General features: G+C 43.7%; 1 protein-coding gene across 1 annotated transcript; it reads right to left on the bottom strand.

The window, feature by feature from the left end:
- Window positions 1-8,575: 8,575 nt before the first annotated feature.
- On the bottom strand, window positions 8,576-13,333 carry NKX3-1 (NK3 homeobox 1). The gene is made up of 2 exons (XM_049866633.1): window positions 12,954-13,333; window positions 8,576-11,545 (listed from the first exon to the last, which is right to left on the bottom strand). Exons 1-2 carry the CDS (start codon window positions 13,279-13,281, stop codon window positions 11,127-11,129), a joined length of 747 nt encoding a protein of 248 aa, XP_049722590.1. The 5' UTR covers window positions 13,282-13,333; the 3' UTR covers window positions 8,576-11,126.
- Between the last annotated feature and the right edge of the window lie 10,591 nt (window positions 13,334-23,924).

Genomic DNA, 23,924 nt, shown 5'->3' with positions numbered 1-23,924 from the left:
GAGTCAAAACCTAGCAGAAGCGCCTAGCAACAACAACATTGTTGCAAAATAGACTTTTTTTAAAAAGAGGAAAAGTGAGTTGACAACTCTTGATAACTAACCTTATAAATAAGGCATTATTATCCCTATTTAAAGATGAAGAAACTGAGCCTCCGTGAGGTCAAATAATTTGCCTAAGTTCAAGCAGCTAATATAGCAGTGCATCTAGGGTTACAGGTCAGCCCTAAAGCTGATGGCATGAAATCCATGCTATTTTCAATATGCCATACTTCACTGAGAGAAACCTCTGCAGTTATTGATTTAGGTAAAGGCTTAGAGTTATAACATTTTTGTTAAAAATTAAAATAAATATGAAGATATTTGTGCCCCCCTCTATAGTCACTGAGTCACTAATTTCTACGTTGGAAGAAGGAAAACTCTAATGATACAGCTGAGAGAACTCATCATTCCTGTCTGTTCTTTGGCTGCTAGAACAATGGTGTTACCTTTCCCTGGACACCCATTTCCCAGGCAACAATATACATGTACTGAGGTCTAAAATCAAAAGGTTTCTGAGAAAAGAATGTGATAGTTTAAGCCCAGAATGTAAGATGAAGCAATAAAACGATCAGAACTATATGACTTATGGCAAGGCTAAACTTAGATGAAATTTAAAAATAGAAATTTATTTTTTTCTTCTCAAGCCTCTATGTTATTTTTTGTTTTCCCCTCTCTTTTATACTGATCCATTTTCAGTAACGTGTGCTGTATCTGTTGAAACTAATGAACTTATTTATATTCAAGGATAAATGATTAATTAAATTTACTTCTTTACTTCTCCCAGAAATATCCACATTTTAACTGGAGACAGATTCTTTAGGCCCAAGAATTTATCTCTAAAGGTAGAATTTCAGATATCAGTCAGCTGGAGAGGAAACATATTTAGGCGCAATACATCCTTTTGTCCCTGAAATCACACAGTTATTTGTTTCACTTATGAATCAGAGAAGGGACTTCTACAACTGATTTGATTCAGTTCCCCACCATTTAACTGTAAATTTCCTCATTTAGCAAGAGAATAGCTGAAGCTCAGAGAAGTTGGGGCGATTTTCCCTAATCTCATAGTTAGTAGGCTGTGGACACGTTAGAACCCAAAACTAGTCTTTAAAATCATAGAACAAGAGGTCTGGCAAGGATCTTAGAGTTGTGCTATGAATGTCCATTCTTCTTACAACCTCCTCACCAAATAGTTTCAGTTTCAAGGAAGCTCTCCAGGGAGTGGAAATTCCCATTATCTGGGACAGCCCAAAGATTATTCAGAAATTGCTGATCATCTGAGCTGTGTCACCCTGAGGATTCCACCTCGGACAACAGAGAAAGTCTCATCTTTCCTCTCTTTACTACCCACCCCAGCCCTAACTTCCTTTTACCTGGTTAAACATCCCTAGTTTCTTCAACTCTTCTTCATGTGACTGCTCTCAACCCCTGTGCCATCCCAATTAAGGAGCTAACGGCAAAGTTGTTGGTTCCAACTCACCAGCTGCTCCATGGGAGAAAGATGTGGCAGTCTGCTTCCACATAAAGATTATAAAAAACCCATTGCCATCAAGTCGATTCCAACGCTATAGGGCAGAGTAGAGCTGCCCCATAGGGTTTCCAAGGAGCACCTGGTAGATACAAACCGGCAACCTTTTGGTTAGCAGCCATACTCAACCACTACACCACCAGGGTTTCCACCATAAAGGTTACAGCCTTGGAAAACCTTTGGGGGCAGTTCTACTCTGTCCTATAGGGTTGCTATGAGTCGGAATCAACTCAATAGCAGTAGTTGTTTTTTTCTTAACCATCTCAATTATGCTCTTCTGAACTTGCTACAATTTTCCTTAATATATGGTGCTCAGAACTGAACCTAGTACTTAAGGTAAGGTGGGGATTCATTCACTAATTAATTCATTCCTTCCTTTATGCTTCAGTCATCTAGTTGACCAGGGTCAAACATCCGTCTGATCAGTGCAGAGTAGGTAGGGACACTCAGCTCCATTGCTTGGGACACCGTACACTTTTGGTTGCTGCACAAGCTCAAATTAGATGTTCACGGTCAGCTAGCTCTCTCAAGTCCTTCCTATAACCCCCTGGTGTAGTATGTGCCTCATTCTCCATCAAGCTGCTACTCTGTAAATAAAACAAAACTCACCGTGCTACCCTGAGGCTTGTGCCTGCACAGGCTTTTATAAAACCTATTTAGTTATAATGAAAACACCTTCCCTCAGATCCTGGTCCAGCTTGTGTTCCTTCCTGATGCCAAAGTTGACATGCCCCCAGCCTGTCCTTGTAATAAAACCCAGTCTCTAGGATGTGGAGCCATCTCTCTACTCAGGGGTCAATCAGGAGCCAACGAGAGGGGTGGTGAGCTCACGTATGTACAAAGGTGCTTCCACAGGCCATGGAAAACTACCCATCCAGTCCCTTCCCTCTTGCTTTGGACTCTTTGTTGTCTCTCCTTCCTTTCCTTTGCCCGTCCAAGATAAGAAGATAATAAAAGCACAGGCAGTTGAACTGGCTGAGAGGAAAAATGCAACAATCCAGCAACAGGCTACACCATTTAAGTCAAAGCTTTAAAGACATTTTTGGAGTAAGGATTCTGGACAGAGAAGGCTGCAGAACTCTAAAATCCAAACTGCTAGTGTCTTTAAGATGTCATTCCTCACCCGCCCCGTCATCCTTCTTCACCCCGTTCCCTTTCGTCTATTTAAAGAACTCTTTCCACTGAAGCAATTTACACATTGACAGAGGGTCTCATTTACCCATTTTACAGATAAGGAAAATTAAAAACCCAGAGAAATAATTTGTCTGAGCCACAGTGAAGACCCTGGAACCTTTGTCCTAAGCTTCCATCATCAATGCAGCCTGTCAATCTAAATATTGACTAAGAGAGCAGCTGAAGAAAAGTCTGCAGTGTCCTGAAAAGTGCCTCTCTTCTCTAATTCAATTGAAAAGTCCTTCAGGCTGATGTCTTCATTATGTGGGTTTCTTCACAGAAAGGAGATGTGGGCTACCTACTAGAGCCCTTCTAAAGCTAAATAAGCAACCCCATTTAGTGTGTCTTTATTCAGGGCCAGTCCCTTGTATCCAATCAGTCGCCGTCCAAGTCTTTGCAAGGCACAAAATCTGCACATCTCAACTTTTGATCAGTATCATCTTCCTTAAAGGGGGAGGCGGGGACATCAACAATCCAGGTATAAACAAGCTCTCGGCATGGACAGAGATGCCAAACTTTTCCATGAGAGAATGACATCTCCTCCCCACCTTCCATTTCATGTTGTGAATATTCCCTGTATTCTTCTGAATAAAAAGAACTCAGTAGAGCAAATTCATTCCTATCACTCCTGTTTTCAGATGTTGTATAGGTCAAATTTTTGCCTACTATGCATTTATTGCATGCAAATTTTACCCAAAAAAGGTGTGGTCAAAAGGCATATTTCTTCCCCCCTTGAGCCAGCCTCTACCCTTACCCATCTCTGCACACACAATTTAAAAAAAAAAAAGATTAAAATAACTGACTTGGCAGAAGGAAGTGTAAATGTTATATCAGCGTTAAGACACTATTTATCCTGATAGATGTGTTGTCAGGGAACCCTGACGCTAATTGACAGATGTTAAATGACACCTGCTGTTCCCAACAATGCACAAACAAAGCTCTGTACTGCCAGGATAGGCTAAAACTCCTCGGCAATAGTTGAGGACGGAATTTGTTTCCTCTCCTCCACGGGGGCAGTCAAAGAGTACGTTATCATTCCGGATGGGCCTCGGTTGGAGATGGATAGTAAGTGCTTGTGGATAGGTTATGAAAATACCCAGGAAGTTTGAATACCTTGAACTTTGAGTGGGGGATTAGCCGGAATGAGCTGAGCTTTCCTGGATTACAGAGGGCCTTTTGAAGATGTCAGAGACTCCAAGAGGAGAAGGCTTCGGAAGAAAGCAAGAAAAGATGAACATCTGTTCTCTGGAAAAAGAAAGAGCAAGCAAAAAAAAAAGAAAAGAAAAAACCAACCCACCCCCCACTCCTCCCTTCCTGACCCTTCAGGTAGTTCTCTCTTGTCCTGGCACCTGTGAGGCTGAGCAGCCAGACCAGCTGAAAAAAAGCTAAGCAAGTCATTTGCAACCTCGGACATTAGTATTAAAGGATACTGATGCCTGAGCCCTACCTCCAGAGATTAGAATGTAATTGGTGTTAAGTAGGGCTGAACCTTCCTTATGTTATTCTAAAGACTTCTAGATGATTCCAATGTGCAGACAGTGGTGAAAACCACTGGACTAAAGGGCATCTGGCAAATGCAGCTGAGAATGTGAGACAACTGGTGTTAGAGACAAAACACTGGACTTTCACCTTCGAGAGATTATAATCAGCATTTATTCTCCTGCACATCGACATAGACTTCTAGGTTTTTTTTTTTTTTTTTTTATCATAATTTCCAAGTATCCTAGAATGGTTCCAATGAGAGAAGGGATGTTTCTCAGCATGCCACCTCTTCCTCTCTGCCCCATCACCTCCCTAATAAGGTCTGACTTCATCACGGAAACAGGTGGAAACAGGTGGAGAGTGACCAGTTACATGAGGTCACACAGGGACTTGCCCTAAGTGAGCCATCCCACAGCAGCAAGCCCAGGAAATAAGTCAAAACCCAACTGGAGCCTTTACAGAGGGGAGGGGAGGGCAGACTATGGAAACTGAGATTCTTCTCCTTTCCCTTGCAGACTTTAGATAAGCCTCTTGGTGAGTTAGTCGTCTGTCTGGGAAAGCTTGCGTGAAGGCCAAGTCTATGGCTAAACTAGGAGCCCTTCATGTCCGAGGACTATCGTTCCTGCCCTTTTTCTGGGGCAGTAAATAATTCTTGACTTTGAAAAACATGCCCTGGTGACATATTCATGATGGCAGTGGGGAGGAGCAGAGTCTGGATGCCTGAGTGCAGAACTCAGTGCACTAAGGCTAGCCGGACCCTCTCAACTCAGATTTCCTCCTTGCAAAAAATGGTGGTGACCATGGCCCTGACACTGATCAAGGAAAAAATCCTATGTCTTGCAGTGGATTCCCTGGTGCTTCTATAGAGTCAATGGACGCCCCCTAGCCCCCAGCTGCTGGGAATATTGGCTGCTAATGACTCAAAGCTATGTCTCTAAATGGGCTTTGCCTTCCACGGAAAGGAGCTGCATTGCCCAAGGTTACTCCCACTTTTAGGAGGCAGCCCACAGCCAATGATTGAGATTGACCGATGATGGGATACAAATGCCCAGGGCCCTTGCCTTAATTTGGGGCACTTTGGCTTTGGAACTGTGAAACAGTGTAGTGGGTCAGCTTCTCTCTTCAATCCCGCCGTCCTTGCTTCCTTACAGATGCATGTCCCGAGAACACTCTCAATAAATCTTCTGCATGCAACTCTCCATCCCTGAGTGGTTTCCAGGGCTTTCTCGTCATGGCCACTGCACCTTCTGAGGTCCCTCTCGAGGTCAAGATGTGTAATATTAACCCCCTCAAAACCAAACCCATTGTCATCAACTCAATTCTGACTCAGGAGAACCCCATATGTTACAGTGTAGAGCTGCTCCGTAGGGTTTTCTTGGCTATAATCTTTACAGCAGATTGCCAGGCCTTTCTTCTGCAGCACTGCTGGGTGGGTTCAAACTGCCAACCTTTCAGTTACTAGTGGAGCACAAACTGTTCACACCACCCAGGGAGTTTACGTAATGTTAACACCATCCTAGAAAAACTATTTGCTTTGTCGTTAGAAGAAAAAGTTTTCTTTTAGTGTAAATCATTTCCCCTCTGGTTGCTATGGCCCCCAGGAGGCCTGGGGAGGGTTAATGGTACCACCAGTGGCAAAACTACAGTGACTCCAGAAACTTACACTTGAAGTCACCTGAGAGACAGATTGAAAAGGAATTTCAAACACTACGAACAGGTGACAGGCTAAGGGGAATTGATGGAAGAAGATGGCTGTGAGGTTAGCAGAGATATTGAAGGAAAGTTGGAAAAGCGACAAAGAAGAGAAGGCAGAGGAGAATTTTCTTTAGAGATGAGAGATTTGTGTTTAATTTCCTGGATTAGTTACTTTAAAACAGTGAATAAATAAATAAATCACATCTGTAAATTTACTGCAAAAGCTTTTGTAATTTGAGAGCTAATAGTCTCCCAGGGGAAGGGAAGAATGGGTATAGATTTGTGCAAAGAGTCAAATCTCATGATGTGAACATGCTATGAGAGGCCCCACCTGTGTGTACAATGTACTTAAAGGATTAGAGCAAACTTTGAAATTATGATATGTTTTACCTAGAGTAAGCACCTTACTCTTTAAGCTTCTATTTCCTTGAGCGGGGGTTGGGGGGAGAAAACCATCAATTCTCTCAGGAAATCGGGTACATGAGACATTCTACTTGTGGGGTTTAATGAAGCCTTAAGTGCAGAGGGATGAAGGACATTTTATGCATTTATTTTTTAACTTTGACGCATTAATAAAACCTATTTTCAGTACTTGTGATTCCAATTCAAAGGTGTCGCAACACGTCTGTCTACTCTGGCTGAAGGTTAAATTTTCAGGGAGACATAGGTGCAACAGGACAGGGGAACTGTGAGGGGCTAGTGGGAGATGAAAGGGGGGTTTTTAAAGAAATACTGGTGTGGTTTCTGTGTTCCCTTCAGGGTCTTCAAGAAATGTTAAGTAAAAACGTAATGTTTTAAATTTAAACAAGAGGTACCACTTGGATGGAGTCCCTCGGTGGTATCTATGGTTAATGTGCTTAGCTGCTAACCTAAAGATTGGAAGTTCTAGTCTACCCAGAGGCGTCTCAGAAGAAAACCTACTTCAGGAAAATCAGCCATTGAAAATCCTATGGAGTACAGTTCTACTCTGACACGTGGGGTAGCCATGAGTAGAAGTTGACATGATGGCAACTGGTATTGGTTTTATCACTTAAATGGAACAGATATTTATTAAACTGAATACAGAAATATCTTTCCCCTCCTGTGATCTGCCAGGATCCAAGGGCAATGTGTTTTTAAGACACTGACCATCATCTGTTACTGGCTAAGCTGCTGAGTTTGGTTCTTTGGTCTCCAGAGGTTTGTCAGGTGGGCTGATGGTGGGAGAACATGGTAACCAGAACCATGTAAGTTAAACAGAATGCAGTCTTTAAGAAATTTTTAAAAAACCACACACACACACACAGGTATTTCTAATAAAGACACAGTACTTTATTTTAAAACACTAGTATGTCGCAAAAAATACATAGAAAAATAAAGTTTGGTTGGAGCTACTTTACTAAACTTCAAGTCAAGGCTTTAACATTACAGATTGGAGCAGGATTTGCTATGCATGTGGGAAACCCAAACTAATCTATGAAACAGAACTGAAGCAGGCTGTCTGGGTGAGATGGTGGAGGACATTGTCCAGCATCTGTCAGATACTGATACACTAGTTCTTCAAAATTTTTTTTGACTAGGTAAGATATGACTCAGTAACTAATTCAATGAAAGAAAAAAATTTTAAACAAAGACTTTTGGAGGGGGGCAAGGCAACATCACAGTAAAATGTTTAACATGGAATTTCAGGAAGAATGAATTAAATTCAGAGACTTGGGGAGGGAACGGGTAGTGAGTAGAGAGTGAGTATTAAAGCACTTAGGAAAGACACATGAAAAAGGAGAAAGCAATTTAAGCTCTCCTGCCTTCTGTGCCAACTAGTATGGTGGTGGCTGTCGAAAGTACATGGCTTTTGACAATATTTCAATGTGGAGCCCAAACCATAGAAAATGGGGTGAAACTAGCCAACTTTTTATCAATTTACTTTGGCAGTTTTGCCATCAACAGTAAACTGGTGCTTTTAGTATTAGGAAATTGTATCCTGTTTCTTGCTAAATAGAATTAAGTAGTGGGATCAAGAGACTTCCAGGCCTTAGGCTACCTCATTAGTAACCGGTCTCCTCACCACCAGGTCACCTGAGATAACAGGATGGGGAAGAATGGAAAGGCAGTCAAATTTCCCCTTTGTCCCCCTCTCATTCTCTCTGAAGCCACTAGTGACCCACTTTGGAAATGAGGACTTCTAAGAAATATATGTAGGCATTACAGTTCCTAAAGCATTTGGGCAATTTCATTTTTTGGTGATGGAAGCTACAATAATGTTGTGTTTTGAAAATGGTTTCCTTTTCTTTAGCCTCTCCCTGCAAAGTCCTCAGCCCCTTCAGCTTTCTCTGTGGACTGGGCGGTAAGACGCTCTGCAAAGCCTGGGCTGCACTTCTGTCTATCCCCAGCCCATGAGGCCTCTATTTCCACCAGACAGTGCCATGATACCTGGCCCTGCATTTTGCACGCTGTTCCTTGCGTGTGAGAGCCCAGTGTCATTTGCCTCCTCTGCCAGTAGGGAGTCCAAGCAAAAAGGGTTGTCAGACTTTGAATGGTAGCAACAGAACCACCAGCAAGTCTTATCAAAGCATCAGTAAGTGACCTTCTAGATCTGTCAGGTCTTTAAATAGGATTTAGAATTTAATGCTGTGTATTTTTAAATGAGGAAAAAAGAACAAATTCAAAATTGGCTCCCTACTTTTTCTGTTTTAAACCCTAGAGAGACAGAGCTTAAAAAAAAAAAAAAAAAAAAAAAGACACAGTCTTAGGCTAAATAAGGAAGTCTATGCTAGGTGCAGCCAGACTAAAAGTATGACTGAAAAGAAGCCCTTCGGTGGATGATTTCTGTAAACAGGAACAAATAATAAAGGAATACCACCAGTTAAGAATTAGGTGATAGAGAAATAAGAGCCTTTACACGAACAGATATATGCACACCCATGTTCACCGCAGCAGTGTTCACAATAGCAAAAAGATGGAAGCTACCACGGTGCCCATCAATGCATGAATGCATAAAGAAATTATGGTATATTCACACAATGAATACTATGCATTGATAAGGAACAACGATGAATCCGTGAAACACTTCATAACACGGAGGAATCTGGAAGGCATTATGCTGAGTGAAATTAGTCAGTTTCAAAAAGACAAATATTGTATAAGACCACCATTATAAGAACTGGAGAAATAGTTTAAACAGAGAAGAAAATATGCTTTGATGGTTATGAGAGGGGGGAGGAAGGGAAGAAGGGAGAGAGAAGGTTTTTCACTAATTAGATAGTAGATAAGTATTATTTTAGGTGAAGGGAAAGACAACACACAATACAGGAGAGGTCAGCACAACTGAACTGAACCAAAAGCAAAGAAGCTCACTGAATAAACTGAATGTTTCAAAGGCCAGCGTAACAGCCGTGGGGGTTTGGGGACCACGGTTTCAGGGGACGTCTAAGTCAATTGGCATAATAAACTCTATTAAGAAAACATTCTGCATCCCACTTTGGTGAGTGGCTTCTGGGGTCTTAAATGCTAGCAAGTGGCCAACTAAGATACATCAGTTGGTCTCAACTCACCTGGAGCAAAAGAGAATGAAGAATACCAAATTTTACACAAGGAAAATATGAGCCCAAGAGACAGAAAGGACCACATAAACCAGAGACTCCATCAGCCTGGGACCAGAAGAACTAGATGGTGCCCAGCTATAACTGATGACTGCCTTGACAGGGAACACAACAGAGAACCCCTGAGAGAGCAGGACAGCAGTGGGATGCAGACTCCAAATTCCCATAAAAAGGCCAGACTTAATGGTCTGACTGAGACTAGAAGGACCTTGGAGGTCATGGTCCCCAGACCTTCTGTTAGCCCAAGACAGGAACCATTCCCACAGCAAACTCTTCAGACACGGATTGGTCTGCACTATGGGATAGAAAATGATACTGGTGAAAAATGAGATTCATGGTTCAAGTAGACACAAAAGATTATGTTGGCATCTCCTGTCTGGACAGGAGATGAGAGGGCAAAAGGGGGCCAGAAGCTGACAGAATGGACTCGAAAATGCAGAATGGAGGGAAGGAGTGTGCTGATTCATTGCAGGGCGAGCAATTAGGAGTATATAGCAAAGTGTGTATAAATTTTTGTATGAGAGACTGACTTGATTTGTAAACTTTTCCGTAAAGCACAGTAAAAATTAAAAAAAAAAATTAGGTGGTATGTCGTGATGTAGCATGAATTATAGCCTGAGAACTCCACGAACGTTCTCAGTCTAAATTCTCAGGCCCAGAGCAAAAAGGTCCACAAGAGGCCTTTTTACCTTTTGCCAATAAAAAAATGCAATACCCCCAGCAGAGTGGAGAACCTCTTGAGCCCCCCACCTTGGATATGATGGGGCTCTCCTACCAGAGGCTCAACCCTTGCACTTCGAGTTTTGGTTTGTACAGCGTGTCTTAAAAACCATAGCAAATGGGTCTTGTTCTACCTGGGACCACCCTATAAATACTTAAATTGGTGTACTATTTAAAAAGAAATAAGCAGCAGCTGGTATTTTCATCTCCATAAAAACCAAAAAACCAAACCCATTGCCGTCGAGTTGATTCCGACTCATAGAGACCCTATAGGACAGAGTAGAACTGCTCCACAGGGTTTCCAAGGAGTGGCTGGTGGATTCGAACTGCTGACCTTTTGGTTCACAGCCATAGCTCTTAATCACTGTGCCACCACGTGCTCCACTCATTTCCATATCCCACACCAATCTGCTCTGAGCATGAGGAATTTCTCTTTGAGGCCCTCTATATCCCTCTCTCTTACAGAGACAGAAAGAAACTTTGGTCATATTCCAAGGTCAGTGTAGGCAACATTCTCATCTCGGCTGTCCTTTCTCCCTTCAGGTTTGCTCTTTCAGAGTCGATATTCAATTACACAGAGGATGAAGGCATAGGGATGGAATCCCCAGAAGTGATGTGAACAGATCATACAAAGTGCTGGAAACAGCACCTGAGTGTATCCCTCCCCCCTTCAAAAAGCAAAAATGACCTACATTGTGTGTTTGGGAAATTGTTTAAATATTAAAATATTCACAGTTCCAGATCTTTCTCTGGCCCACCAGTGAAGAATCTTGGATCCCCATGCAAACCTCCAACAGTTTTGGTCTGCACACCTCTTGCTTCCCAGTCCTCCCTAACCCTGGCCCCTTTTGCTTCCCAGAGAGAACCTGGGGAAGGCAGGTTTTGGTCACACATGGTTGTCATCAGAGCAAGCATTACCAGAAAGCCGGGCTCCAGCTCCCCAGGCAGTAAAGGTAGGGGTAGTATGGATAGCTGTTATACAAGGAGATCAGGGAGGCCCGATTGAAGCCCTCCTCTTTCAGGGCGGGCAGGGAGGGGTGCTTCTCCAGGTCTCCCAGGTCGGAGGTGAGCTGCTTTCGCTTGGTCTTATAGCGTCTGTTCTGGAACCAGATTTTGACTTGGGTCTCAGTGAGCTTGAGGTTCTTGGCCAGGTGAGCCCTTTCAGGGGCTGACAGGTACTTCTGATGGCTGAACTTCCTCTCTAATTCAACGACCTGCGTGTGGGAGAAGGCTGCTCGGGAGCGCTTCTGTGGCTGCTTGGGTGTTGGCGGGAGGTCTGGTAAGGCGCCTGAAGTGTTTTCACAGTCAAACAGATAAGTCTCAAAGTGCCTATCTGGAAAGTAGAGGGGAGAAAGAGGGATGGGAAAAACAAAGTTACATATTAGCGGGGAAGAGAACAGAATTCAATCCACCCTTATCTCTTTAGTGAGTGAACAAACAGCCCACTGTCATCCTGGTTACATTTCACTTTTTTCACATGACTAAGGAACTCTCCAGAGTGGAGAATGAATAAATATGTATATTATGTGTGGTAACCTACTGGTTAAGTGCTACGGCTGCTAACCAAAAGTTTGGCAGTTCGAATCTACCAGCTGCTCCTTGGAAGCTCTAGGGCAGTTCTACTCTGTCCTATACGGTTGCTATGAGTCAGAATCGACTCGACAGCAACGGGTTTGTTTGTTTGTTCCCTCATAATTTGCAAGAACCCAAAGTTAGAGGTGTTTATCGGTTGAACTAAATAGGGATTCTGGATATGTGTACTGAGTTGGGGTGGGAGAAGGGAAGCAGAAAAGGCACTGAGGAATAAGATACCTGGTAAAGTGGGACCAAAAAGCATCCGGCCTTAACATCCGGGATGGGCAAGAAAGGGCTTGTGTGATAGCAAAGACGCAAGGGTTAACTGGCAGCAGCAAATTCATTCTCTTGCTCTAATCCCTTTTCCTCTAAACGAGGCGGTAGGTTGCCTCATAAAGAGCGGTGGAAAAGAAACTAAGTCTACTCTAAAATCTTCCGACCACGTTATACCTCCTGAAGACTAGAGGGAACTCCTAAATTTACTCTTACTGCCTGTCGGTTTGGGAAGTAAAGGAAGTGTTTGCGAATTAAACTCTATTTATTAACACTAAACCCGTCGCTGTCGAGTCGATTCCGACTCATAGCGACCCTATAGAACAGAGTAGAACTGCCCCATAGGGTTTCCAAGAAGCGGCTCGAGGATTCGAACTGCCGGCCTTTCGGTTAGCAGCCGAGCTCTTAACCAATTGATACGTTATTATTAGTTATCTTAACCGCCAAGAAGAGGTAACGTGGGGCTGGTACCGAGCAAGGGTCCGGCAGTCGGTCGCTCAGAGCTGGCAGGGGATTTCCATCTCCCACGCTGGAGGGCTGGAGACTGCCCGCGGCCAGCTGAGCGCTGCGTGCGCGCTCGCTCTGGAGTCCCAGAGAGCCAGGAGCCGCCGAGCAGAGCGCACCGCGCCCGCCGCCGAGCCGATGTCAACAGCGTGCGCCGCCCTGACGCCGGGGCTCAGAGGGGATCCCCGAGGCGCGCCTGGGGAGGGGGGTGCGGGGGGACTGTAGGATTCTGTCTCTTCGTCTGTCACTGTGGGCCCAGCATCCCTGCATCCCGAGCTCGGTGAGGTCTGCTCCGAGCAACCCTCCCCCGGCCCTAGAGCCCCTCCAGCCTCTCGGCCCTTCCTCCGCTCCCGCAGGACCTCACCCCAGCCCCGGCCTCGCCAGCGTACCTGGCTCGGTCTCCGCCAGGTTCCCGGCCTCCCCCGGAGCGGCGCCGGGCTGGGCGCTCAGCTCGTCCTCCGGGCCTCCGGCGCGGCCTCGGCCTCCCTCGGGCTCCGGGTCTGGGTCCTGGTGCGGGGCCAGCTCGCGCGGGGGCTGCGGCTGGGGCTGCGGCTCCGGGCTGCCCGTGTGGCTGCCGCCGCGCCGCTCGGCGCAGTCCCGCAGAATATCCTGGATGAGGAAGGAAGTGAGCGGCCTGGACTGCGGCGGCGGCGTGGTCTGGGGAAGGCAGTCGGCGGTCCCCGCGACCCCGGGCCGCAGCTTCGGAGTCCTGAGCATCCTTGTGGCTCCTCTCGGGCCGCTGCGCTCCAGTCCCGGGTTGCACCCGCCGCTCCGGCCACCACTTTCACTTTCCGCAGCTCCTCCTTCAGTTATAGCGCCGGTGGAGCACGGCGCGCCGCCTTCCCATTGGCCGCCGGACCCGGGGCTGCGCTCTGGATTGGCCGCCTGACCCTCCAGGTGAGGGGGAGCGGAGAGGGAGGAGTCACTTCGCAGGGTCTCATTCCCTTTTCCCTCGAAGGCTAGTTTGCAAATTCCCTTTACTGCTTGCTCCTGGCTAGCCTTGCCCCACCCCAAGCCCCTTCCCCAAGCCCGGAGCGAAAGCCAAAGTGGGCCTTCTCTGCCCAACCACCCCGTAAAAGTTGACACGCTTCTCAGGAATAATGATACAGAAGAGAAATCCTCGATTTAGCTGGTGTGGACGGAAACCAGCTTTAATCACAGCTCGAGAGATAGGCGAGGCAATCACTGTCATCCTACTTTTCAGATGGGAATTCTGGGTGCCTGGTGGCGCAGTGGCTAAGAGCTCGGCTGCCACCCAAAAGGCCAGCAGTTCCAATTCCCCAACTGCTTCTTGGGAACTTTACGGCACAGCTCTACTCTGTCCTACGGGATCCCTACGAGTTGAAATTGACTCGATGGCAACGGGTTTGGTATGTTTTTAGTGGGTGACGATGACAGAAAGATCGATGTGAAAGCTGGATCTACTAAATCTAAACCTCTCAAAGAGACGTGACAACTAGGTGCAATATGTGACCCTAGACTGGATTTTGTAATGAACGTTTTTGGGTCAACTAGCAAAAGTAGAATATCACCAATATGAATCGATATTAAATTTACTGAAGTTGTTAACTATATTGTGATTATGTAAGATAACATTCTTAAGAAATTCTGGTCTTAGGAAGCAATCACTAAATTATGTAGGGGCAAAGAGCCATGTTTTAACTTACCTGTCATATGGTTCAGAAACAATGAGATGGATAGATGACAGATCACACATGATAAATCCAGTGGGTTAAAATATAAACAATGAGATGGATAGATGACAGATCACACATGATAAATCCAATGGGTTAAAATATTAACTATAGGTCAGTCTGGAGAAAAGTATTCTGTTATTTTGTTTTAACTATTTTTATTGATGCAGCTTCTCTGTAAGTCCTGGTCTAAGGCACTTTCCGTGAGACTGGAAATTTTTCACCAGGATGGTATGTTGTGTGTTTCTAGGGGGTGGGCGTGAGGATAGGTTATTGTGGATAAAGCAGCCATTCACGCTGTGCAATGGGAAGGTCTTCGGCAAAGTTGGCTTTCTTCTCTCATCTTTTTAGGCCTCTTTTCTTTAAAGTTTTTTTTTTAACTTTTTATGTTCAAATAGTTGTAGATTCACAGGAAGTTGCCAAACAGTACCTGCAGCTTCCCCCAATGTCTCCATCCTATCTATATAACTGTAGCACAATATCAAAACGAGGAAAATGACATTGGTACATTACTGTTAGCTAGACTACAGAAGTTATTCCATTTTCACCATTTTTGACCTGCACTGGTGTGGGCATGTGTGTGTGCGTGTGCATGTGTGCGCGTATAGCTCTATGCAATTTTATCACGTGTAAAAATATATTTTTATGTAGATTTCTGTTACCACCACAATCACAAGGCAGAATGATTTCATCACCACAAAAGAACTCCCTTATGCTACATCTTTGTATTTGAATACTGCCCACCACCTCCCCAGCTTGAAGCCCCTCCTCTCCCTCCCTGACTTCTGGAGAACACTAATCTGTTCTCCATCTCTGTAATTTTGCCATTTGGAAATGTTGTATAAATGGAATTGTATAATATATAACCTTTTGGAACTGTCTTTTTGCACTGAGCGTAATGCTCCTAAGGTCCACTCAGGTTGTTGCTTGTATTAATCGTTCATCTCTTTTTATTGCTAAGTAGTCTTCCACTGTGTGGCTCTACAAGAGTCTGTTCAACCATTTACTCATTGAAGGACATTGGGTTGTTTCTTTTTGTTTTTGTTGTTATGAATCAAGTTCCTATGAATATAAAAAAAATGAATATGCATGTACAGATTTTTGTGTGAACAAGAGTTTTCATTTTCCTTGGAATAAAAGTACAAGAGTGCAATTGCTGGATTATATGGTAAGTGCCTGTTCAGTTTTGTAAGAAACCACCAAGCTATTTTTCAGTCTGGTTGTACCATTTTACATTTCCACCAGCAATGTATGAGAGTTCCTGTTTCTCCACATCCTCACCAGCATTTGGTGTTATCATTTTTATTTTTTTAATGTTAGCCATTGTGGTAGGTGGTTTCATAAGATAGGAGATACTTTAGTGGTTTTAATTTTTAATTTGCATTTCTGCAATATGATGTTGAGCCTATTTTTATGTCTTTATTTGGCATCTGCATCGCATCTTTGGTGAAATATCTGTTCATATCTTTTGTCCATTTTATAATTGGATTTTTTTTTTTTTTTTTGCTTTTTACTGTTGGGTTTTGAGAGTTCTTTATATATTCTCTATAAAAGGCCTTTGTTGGGTATGTGGTTTGTAAATATTTTTTCCAGTCTGTAGCTTGTCTTTTCATTCTTTTAACAGGATCTTTCACAGCAGAAAAAAAATTTGATGGAGTCCAATTTATTAATTTTTCATTTTATAGATTGTGCTTTTGATATCATGTCTAAGAACTCTTTGACTAGCCCTGAACATGCTCTCTTATGTTATCTTCTAAAAGTTTAATAGTTTTATATTTTACATTTAAATCCACGATCCATTCTGGGTTAATTTTTGTGTATAGTGTGAGGTTTAGGTTCAAGTGACATTTTTTCACTTAAAAAATTTAGAGCTGGGTAGCACTTCCAATCAGTGGAGAAAATGTGAATTATTTAATAACTAGCACTGCCCTTTGGAAAACATAAAGTTCTCTTCTTACAATAAAATAAATCCAGATGGCTCAAAGATTTAAAGCATAAACAGACACATAAAAAAAAAAGTTTAACCACACTCATCATTAAAGAAATGCAAATTAAAACCACATTGAGATACCCCTTTTCCACCTGTCAGATTGGTAAAGGTTAAAAAGATAGGTATTGTCCAATGTTGGTGGGAGCATGGAGGAACAGTTTGTCTTGTACCACATTGGAGGGAGAGTAAGTCATTTCATGTATTTGAATGGCAACTTGGCAACATCTGTCAAAATTAAGACTGGACATATCCTTTGACATAGCAATTCCACACTTAGAGATTTACCCTAGAAATATACAACTACACAATGTATTGACTTGGGAACATATCCTCAATATAGTAAGAGATTGGTTCAAGTTGCCAAAAGTGTTAGAGAAGGAACCAATTGTGAAAAAAAGTAAAAAAAAAAAAAAAAGAAGTATTTATAAATTGTCTATCCAGTATTTTACATTCTAGTATTCTAACATTCAGAGTATACCTGGAAGGATATATAGCAATAGAGCAGTGTAATGTTTAACTTTATGTGTCAACTTGGCTAGACTGGTGGCCAGCTGTTTGGTCAAACACTAGACTCTGCTATGAAGTAGTTACATACGATTCAATCAGCTGGCCTTAAGTAATCAGATTATCCTCCGTAACGTGAGTGGGCCTCATTCAAACAGCCTTAAGAACAAAAATGAACTTCTCCCTAGAATGTATTCTTCCTCCAGATCCTAAATAGATATTTTGTCAGAAGTTCCTCACTGTTCATTCTTCCCATTACCTGACCTACAGGTTTTGGGATATAAGACTGCAGGAATCTCCAGCCTGTTACCTGACCTACATATTTGGGAGTTGCCAGGGCCCCACAATTTCATGGGCCGTTCTTTAAAATAACTCTCTCTCTTATATATATGTGTGTGTGTTTCTAAATATATATATCCACCACCCACTGATCTGTCAGTTTCTCATACTGTGGTGGCTTGTTTATTGCTATGATATGATCTTGGAAGTAGTGCTACTAGTATTTTAAATACCAGCAGGGTCACCCATGGTGGACAGGTTTCAGTGGATCTTCCAGATTAAGATACACTAGGAAGAAAGGCCTGGAAATCTACTTCCAAAAATCTTTGTTGTTAGGTGCCATTGAGTCAATTCCAACTCATAGCGACCCTATGTACACCAGAATGAAACACAGCCCAGTCCTGCACAATCCTCATTATTGTTGTTACGCTTGAGCCCATTGTTGCAGCCACTGTGTCAATGCATCTCCTTGAGGGTCTTCCTCTTTTTCACTGACCCTCTATTTTACCAAGCATGATGTCCCTTCTGATAACATGTCTGTCATGTATTGAATTATGTTCCCCAAAAAATGTGTATCAATTTGCCTGGGCCATGATTCCCAGCATTGTGTGACTTTCCTACATGTTGTAAATCCTGCCTCTATGATGTTAATGAGGGAGAATGGAAGGCAGTCCTGTTAAAGTGAGGCAGGACTTAATCTATAATACTGGATTGTGTCTTGAGACAATCTCTTGAGATAAAAAAAAGAAGCAAGCAGAGAAACAGGGGGACCTCATACCACCAAGAAAGCAGGGCTAGATGCAGAATGCATCCTTTGGACCCTGGGTCCCTGTATGGAGAAGCTCCTAGTCTGGGGGAAGATGGATGAGAAGACCAGTATAGAGAGAGAAAGCCTTCCCCTGGAGCTGACACCCTGAATTTGGACTTTTAGCCTACTTTACCGTGAAGAAATACATTTCTCTTTATTAAAGCCATCCATTTGTGGTGCTTCTGTTATAGCAGCACTAGATGACTAAGACAATGTCCAAAGTATGTGAGACAAGGTCTCACCATCCTTTTTTCTAAGAAGCGTTCTGGGTGTACTTCTTCCAAGAGAGATTTGTTTGTTCTTTTGGCAGTCCGTGCTATATTCGGTATTCTTCGCCAACGCCATGATTCAAAGGCATCGATTCATCTTCAGTTTTCTTTATTCATTGTCCAGCTTTCAAATTCATATGAGACAATTAAAAACACCATGGCTTGGGTCAGGCACACCATAGTCCTCAAGGTGACATCTTTGCTTTTTCACACTTTAAAGAGGTCTTTTGCAGCAGATTTGCCCACTGCAATGCGTCATTCGATTTCTTGACTGCTGCTTCCACGGGCATTGATTGTGAATCCAAGTAAAATAAAATCCTTGAAAATTTCAATCTTTTCTTCATTTATCATGACGTTGGTTATTGGTCCTGTAGTTAGGATTTTTGTTTTCTTTATATTGAGGTATAATCCATACTGAAGGCTGTAGTCTTTGCTCTTCATCAGTAAGTGCTTCAAGTCCTCTTTGCGTTCAGCAAGCAAGGTTGTGTCATCTGCATAATACAGGTTGTTAATGTGTCTTCCTCCTATCCTGATGCTCTGTTCTTTTTCATATCCAGCTTCTCGGGTTATTGCTCAGCATACAGATTGAATAAATATGGTGAAAGGATACAACCCTGACACACACCTTTCCTGACTTTAAACCATGCAGTATCCCCTTGTTTTGTTTGAATGACTACCTCTTGGTCTATGTACAGATCTCTCACGAGCACAATTAAACGTTCTGGAATTCCCATTCTTTGCAATGTTATCCATAATTTGTTATGATCCACACAGTTGAATGCCTTTGCAAAGTCAATAAAACACAGGTAAAGATCTTTCTGGTATTCTCCACTTTCAGCCATGATCCATCTGACATCAGCAATGATATCCCTTGTTCCATATCCACTTCTGAATCCAGCTTGAATTTCTGGCAGTTCCTTGTTGATGTACTGCTGCAACAGTTTTTGAATGATCTTCAGCATAATTTTACTTGTGTGTGATATTATTAGATCATTTCCACATTCTGTTGGATCACCTTTCTTGGGAATAGGCATAAATATGGATCTCTTCCAATCAGTTGGCCACGTAGCTGTCTTCCAAATTTCTTGGCATCTTGGCATACACGAGTGAGCACTTTCAGCACCACATCTGTTTGTTGAAACATCTCGATTGGTATTTTGTCAATTCCTGGAGACTTGTTTTTCACCAGTGCCTTCAGTGCAGCTTGGAGTTCTTCCTTCAGTACTACCAAAAGTTAGCCATTAAAAATCCTATGGATTGCAATGGAATGTTATCTGTTAGAGTGCTGGATGATTGACCCCCTAGGTTGGAGGACACTTCACAATGGCCACAACAATGGGATCGAACATGGCAATGATTGTGAAGACGGCACAGGACCATCCCCAGGAATGGCTAACTCCTACTGGTAATGTTAGGCGCGACACCTCCCCTATCCCTTACAATAAATTAGGCACACTTCAAAGAGGCAAACCAAATATTAGCTCTGAATACAGGAATTCCTAATAAAACTGCGGAGGGAGAGACAGTAAAGAGTGTGCTGAATGAATGAGTGTGCCTCAGGTCTAGCCTAGTGGTACTTTTCCTCTGCCACACTTCTGGCTACTGATAACCCAACATCCCAGCTTGCCATCCTGGTTTTCCAGGGCCCCCACATAGAGGCCTCAGCTTCCCTTCTCCTTTCCTTCTGTCTTAGTTATCTAGTGCTGTTGTAACAGAAATACCACAGGTGGGTAGTTTTTTTTTTTTTATTGTGCTTTAAGTGAAAGTTTACAAACCAAGTCAGTTTCTCATATAAAAACTTACATACACTTTGCTATATACTCTTAGTTGTTCTCGCTCTAATGAGACAGCGCACACCTTCCCTTCGCTCTCTATTTTCATGTCAATTCCACCAGCTTCTGACCCCATCTGCCCTCTCATCTCCCTTGCAGACAGGAGCTGCCCACGTAGTCTCATGTGTCTATTTGATCCAAGAAGCTCGCTCTTCACCAGTATCATTTTCTATCCCACAGTGCAGTCCAATCTCTGTCTGAAGAGTTCGGTTTGGTTCCTGTCTTGGGCTAACAGAAAGTCTAGGGACCATGACGTCCGGGGTCCTTCTAGTCTCAGTCAGACCATTAAGACTGGTCTTTTTATGAGAATTTTAGATCTGCATCCCACTGCTTGCCTGCTCGCTACAGGGGTTCTCTGTTGTGTTCCCTGTCAAGGCAGTCATCAGTTATAGCTGGGCACCATCTAGTTCTTCTGGTCTCAGGCTGATGGAGTCTCTGGTTTATGTGGTCCTTTCTGTCTCGGGCTCATATTTTCCTTGTGTAAAATTTGGTGTTCTTCATTCTCCTTTGCTCCAGGTGAGTTGAGACCAACTGATTAATCTTAGTTGGCCACTTGCTAGCGTTTAAGACCCCAGAAGCCACTCACCAAAGTGGGATGCAGAATGTTTTCTTAATAGAGTTTATTATGCCAATTGACTTAGATGTCCCCTGAAACCATGGCCCCCAAGCCCACGCCCCTGCTACGGTGGTATTCGAAGCGTTCAGTTTATTCAGAAAACTTCTTTGCTTTGGCAAGTGGGTAGTTTTAAAGAACAGAAATTTATTTTCTCACAGCTTAGGTGGCTAGAAGTCTGAATTCAGGGCACTGGTTCTAGGGAAAAGCTCTCTTTCTGTTGTCTGTAGGGCAAGATCTCTTTCAGTTTCTGTAAACCTGGCATTCCTTCATTCCTTGACAATCTCCACATGGCATGAATCTTCCCCTTCTTTCGTGCTTGCTTCTCTGTGCTTAAACTGCTCTTGTTATATCTCAGAAGTGATTAGGTTTAAGACACACCCTACAGTGATATGGCCTCATTAACTTAACAAAGAAAACACTACTCCCAAATGATATTATATCACATGTTTTGGGGGGGACACAATTAAGTCCATAATACCTTCCCTTCCCTTCTTTCCCCATCCTCCCCTGCCTCTGCAGACTGTTTTTGTCATGGTCCCATTCATCATCCTCAGGCCACTCTCCAAGCCTCTATGCATGGTGTGTGCATATTTGCACTCTCTTGTTTACCTTCAGAAACCCTCTGGCATAGTGGTTAAGAGCTATGCCTGCTAACCAACAGGTCAGCAGTTCCAATCCACCAGGTACTCCTGGGAAACTCTACGGGGCAGTTCTGCTCTGTCTTATAGGGTTGCTATGAGTCAGAATAGACTCAAGGGCAGTCGGTTTGAGTTTTTTTGGTTTTGTTTATCTTCACTGGTTCAGTTTCCACCCAAAAGACTTTGTAGGCACTAATAGCTGCATTGTTCATTGGACATTTAATCCTATATTGCGTTGAAGTATATAATCATTTTATGCTTTTGAGCTTTGTCCTCCCAATAAGACTGTTAGCCTTACTGAGGGTCAGGACTGTAGCTCAGTTTCTCCTTTTCCTGCATCACACCAGGAAAGGGGAGAGAAATAGCTAACATTTTCAAAAGGCTCGCTGTAGGCATTTAATCCTCACCATAGGGTTTTTTTTTTTATAACCCATTGGGTCACTATGAGTCGGAATTGACTCGACGGCACTGGGTTTGGTTTGGTTTTTTTTTTTTATAACCCACTGGGGATCATTTTTTACAGATAAGGGGACTGAAGTGCAGAGAGGTCAAAGATGACATGCCCATGTTCTCACAGGTAACCCAGGCTTGTTCTAGCTCCAAATCCCATGCTTTCACCCCATGCCATGCTCTAGACACATAGCAGATGCTCAATAAACAGCTATTGATTTGACTACTCAGAAAAGACTTTGAAAACAAGTCAGGCTCTTTCAGAACCTGGTTTCAGTTGTCTTGATGTCTGACTTATAATGAGAAGAGAGACAATGTGCTCCAGTTTCATCAAGTGAGAAGGGCAAAGAAGACTGTTGACAAATCACCTGGGGCTACAAAGGTTCCCCATTGGTTGTTACAGAAAGTCTTGCTCAGCTTATCTTATGTCCTTGCTTCTCTCTCTCTCTTCTCCTGAGGAAGTACCATAGGCAGAGCCATCAAAAAGAAGGACAAGGGGAGTGAATTAAATCACCTTCTGCAAAGTTGGCCTGAAACATAGGCAAGTGCCTCCCTGGAATGATTAAAGAGCATTACCTCCCACTGAACTGGCTCAGTGCCAGATTTTTCCACCAGGTATTTGGGTTAAGATTATTGACAGGTATTAATATGAAAGTGCAATGTCAGTTTGGTAACCCATTAAGTTGCTATCAGCCATTTATATATAATGGCATGAATTAGACTGGCCTATGGGTAGTTGGCAGAGTGCAATAGAGCAATAGGTTCGACAGAGTAGAGTCCTGTAAAGAGATCAGTTCAGAGCACAGGGGAACTAGCCTGGAGGAGGTGAGATAGGGACCAGGGAATAGAACTGTGGTTGGCTAGAGCAACATTTCTCAGATTTTAAACCAAAAAAAAAGTTGCATGGAGTTGATTCTAACTCATGGTGACCACTTGTGTGTCAGAGTAGAGCTGTGCTCCACAGAGTTTTCAACGCTTGATTTTTCAGAGGTAGATCACCAGGTACCTCTAGGTGAACTCGAACCTCCAACCTTTTGGTTACTGAGCACATTAACCATTTGCACCACCCAGGGACTCTTTTTAGACTTTTAGGTGCATACAAATCACCTGAGAATCTTGTTAAAATGCAGATTCAGCCTCAGTAGGTCTGGGTGGGCCCTGAGATTCTTCATTTCAAACAAGCTCCCACTTGATGCTGATGTTACTTGTCCATGGACCCCCAAACCCCAGCTTGAGTAGTGATCAGCTGAGGGCTCTGAGTAGCTCAGTGAGGGAAGGTAGGGGGTACTACGGGGAAGAGGTGAAACCTGCTACAGACCCATGTGATTTCTTCCATTGTCTTTGAGGGACTCCAGACTTCTTATGCTGTTGTGCCCTTTATCTCACTGTGAAACCGACTCATGTTTCAAATCCCATACCTGCCAAAAGGCCTCCCTTCCTTGATCCCAAGGCCCTTTGAAAAGGTTTGCCCCTCCAACCCTGTAACCGTTTATGCCAACTTTTCCTGCAGGCCTTTCCGGATGACAAAGGGGATTAGGGTTTTGGGAAACTTCCGTGGCAAATAATAATTCAACCTCATCATGCCCTCCAGTGCTTACCACCCAAGCAAAGCAACTGGGGAAGATTTATTGGGCAATTGGAGCCCAAGAGTATTTTGCTAACGGTGCCCCTGGTAACCTCTTCTTTGCCCCTCCGCTGATGCCTGTTTCTGGGGAGTCCGAGGCTGTGGCTGCGGCTGTGGAGCTTCCCCTGTGCTCTCTGGGTGGCCAGGGCCTTCCTTGCCTAGTCTGCTCAACAGCTTAACAGACGCCCTCACCTGGGAGACACATTGGGGGCTGTTTGTCTAGGGGAGGAGGCTCTGACCTTCCCACAGCTTTCTGGCTGCCAGAAGCAATTTGAGACTGACCCTCTCCTATTCCCTCCAGCTCCCAGTGCCCTCCATAAAACTGAGCAGGTTATTTTAGCCTCTTGGTGCCCCAAAATGATGGTATCCGGGGTGGCTGAGCATCTGATAAGGCAGCAGAACCAATCTTTAGGGATGAGGTAGGAGCAGATTGCCCTGTGGTGAGGGGCTGGGGGGTGGCACTCTGCTTGGCTTTACTCTTCTGACCTCTGTGACTAGACAGAGCCTGTGTACTCAGAGAGGTTGTCCCACAAGGAAAGCTGCTTTCTTCTGGAACTACTGACGGTTTCTTCTCTAGTGGACACTTTCCCGGTAATTATTTGGGACTACTCAGGTTCTGACCACTGGGTAGAGAGTAAGTCACTCAGGCAGGGAGG

This window comes from Elephas maximus, chromosome 22 (assembly GCF_024166365.1).
Source record: "Elephas maximus indicus isolate mEleMax1 chromosome 22, mEleMax1 primary haplotype, whole genome shotgun sequence".
Classification (NCBI taxonomy): Eukaryota; Metazoa; Chordata; class Mammalia; order Proboscidea; family Elephantidae; genus Elephas; species Elephas maximus.
The sequence above is the reverse complement of the archived record's forward strand: the minus strand, read 5'-3'. Positions and strand labels throughout refer to the sequence as shown.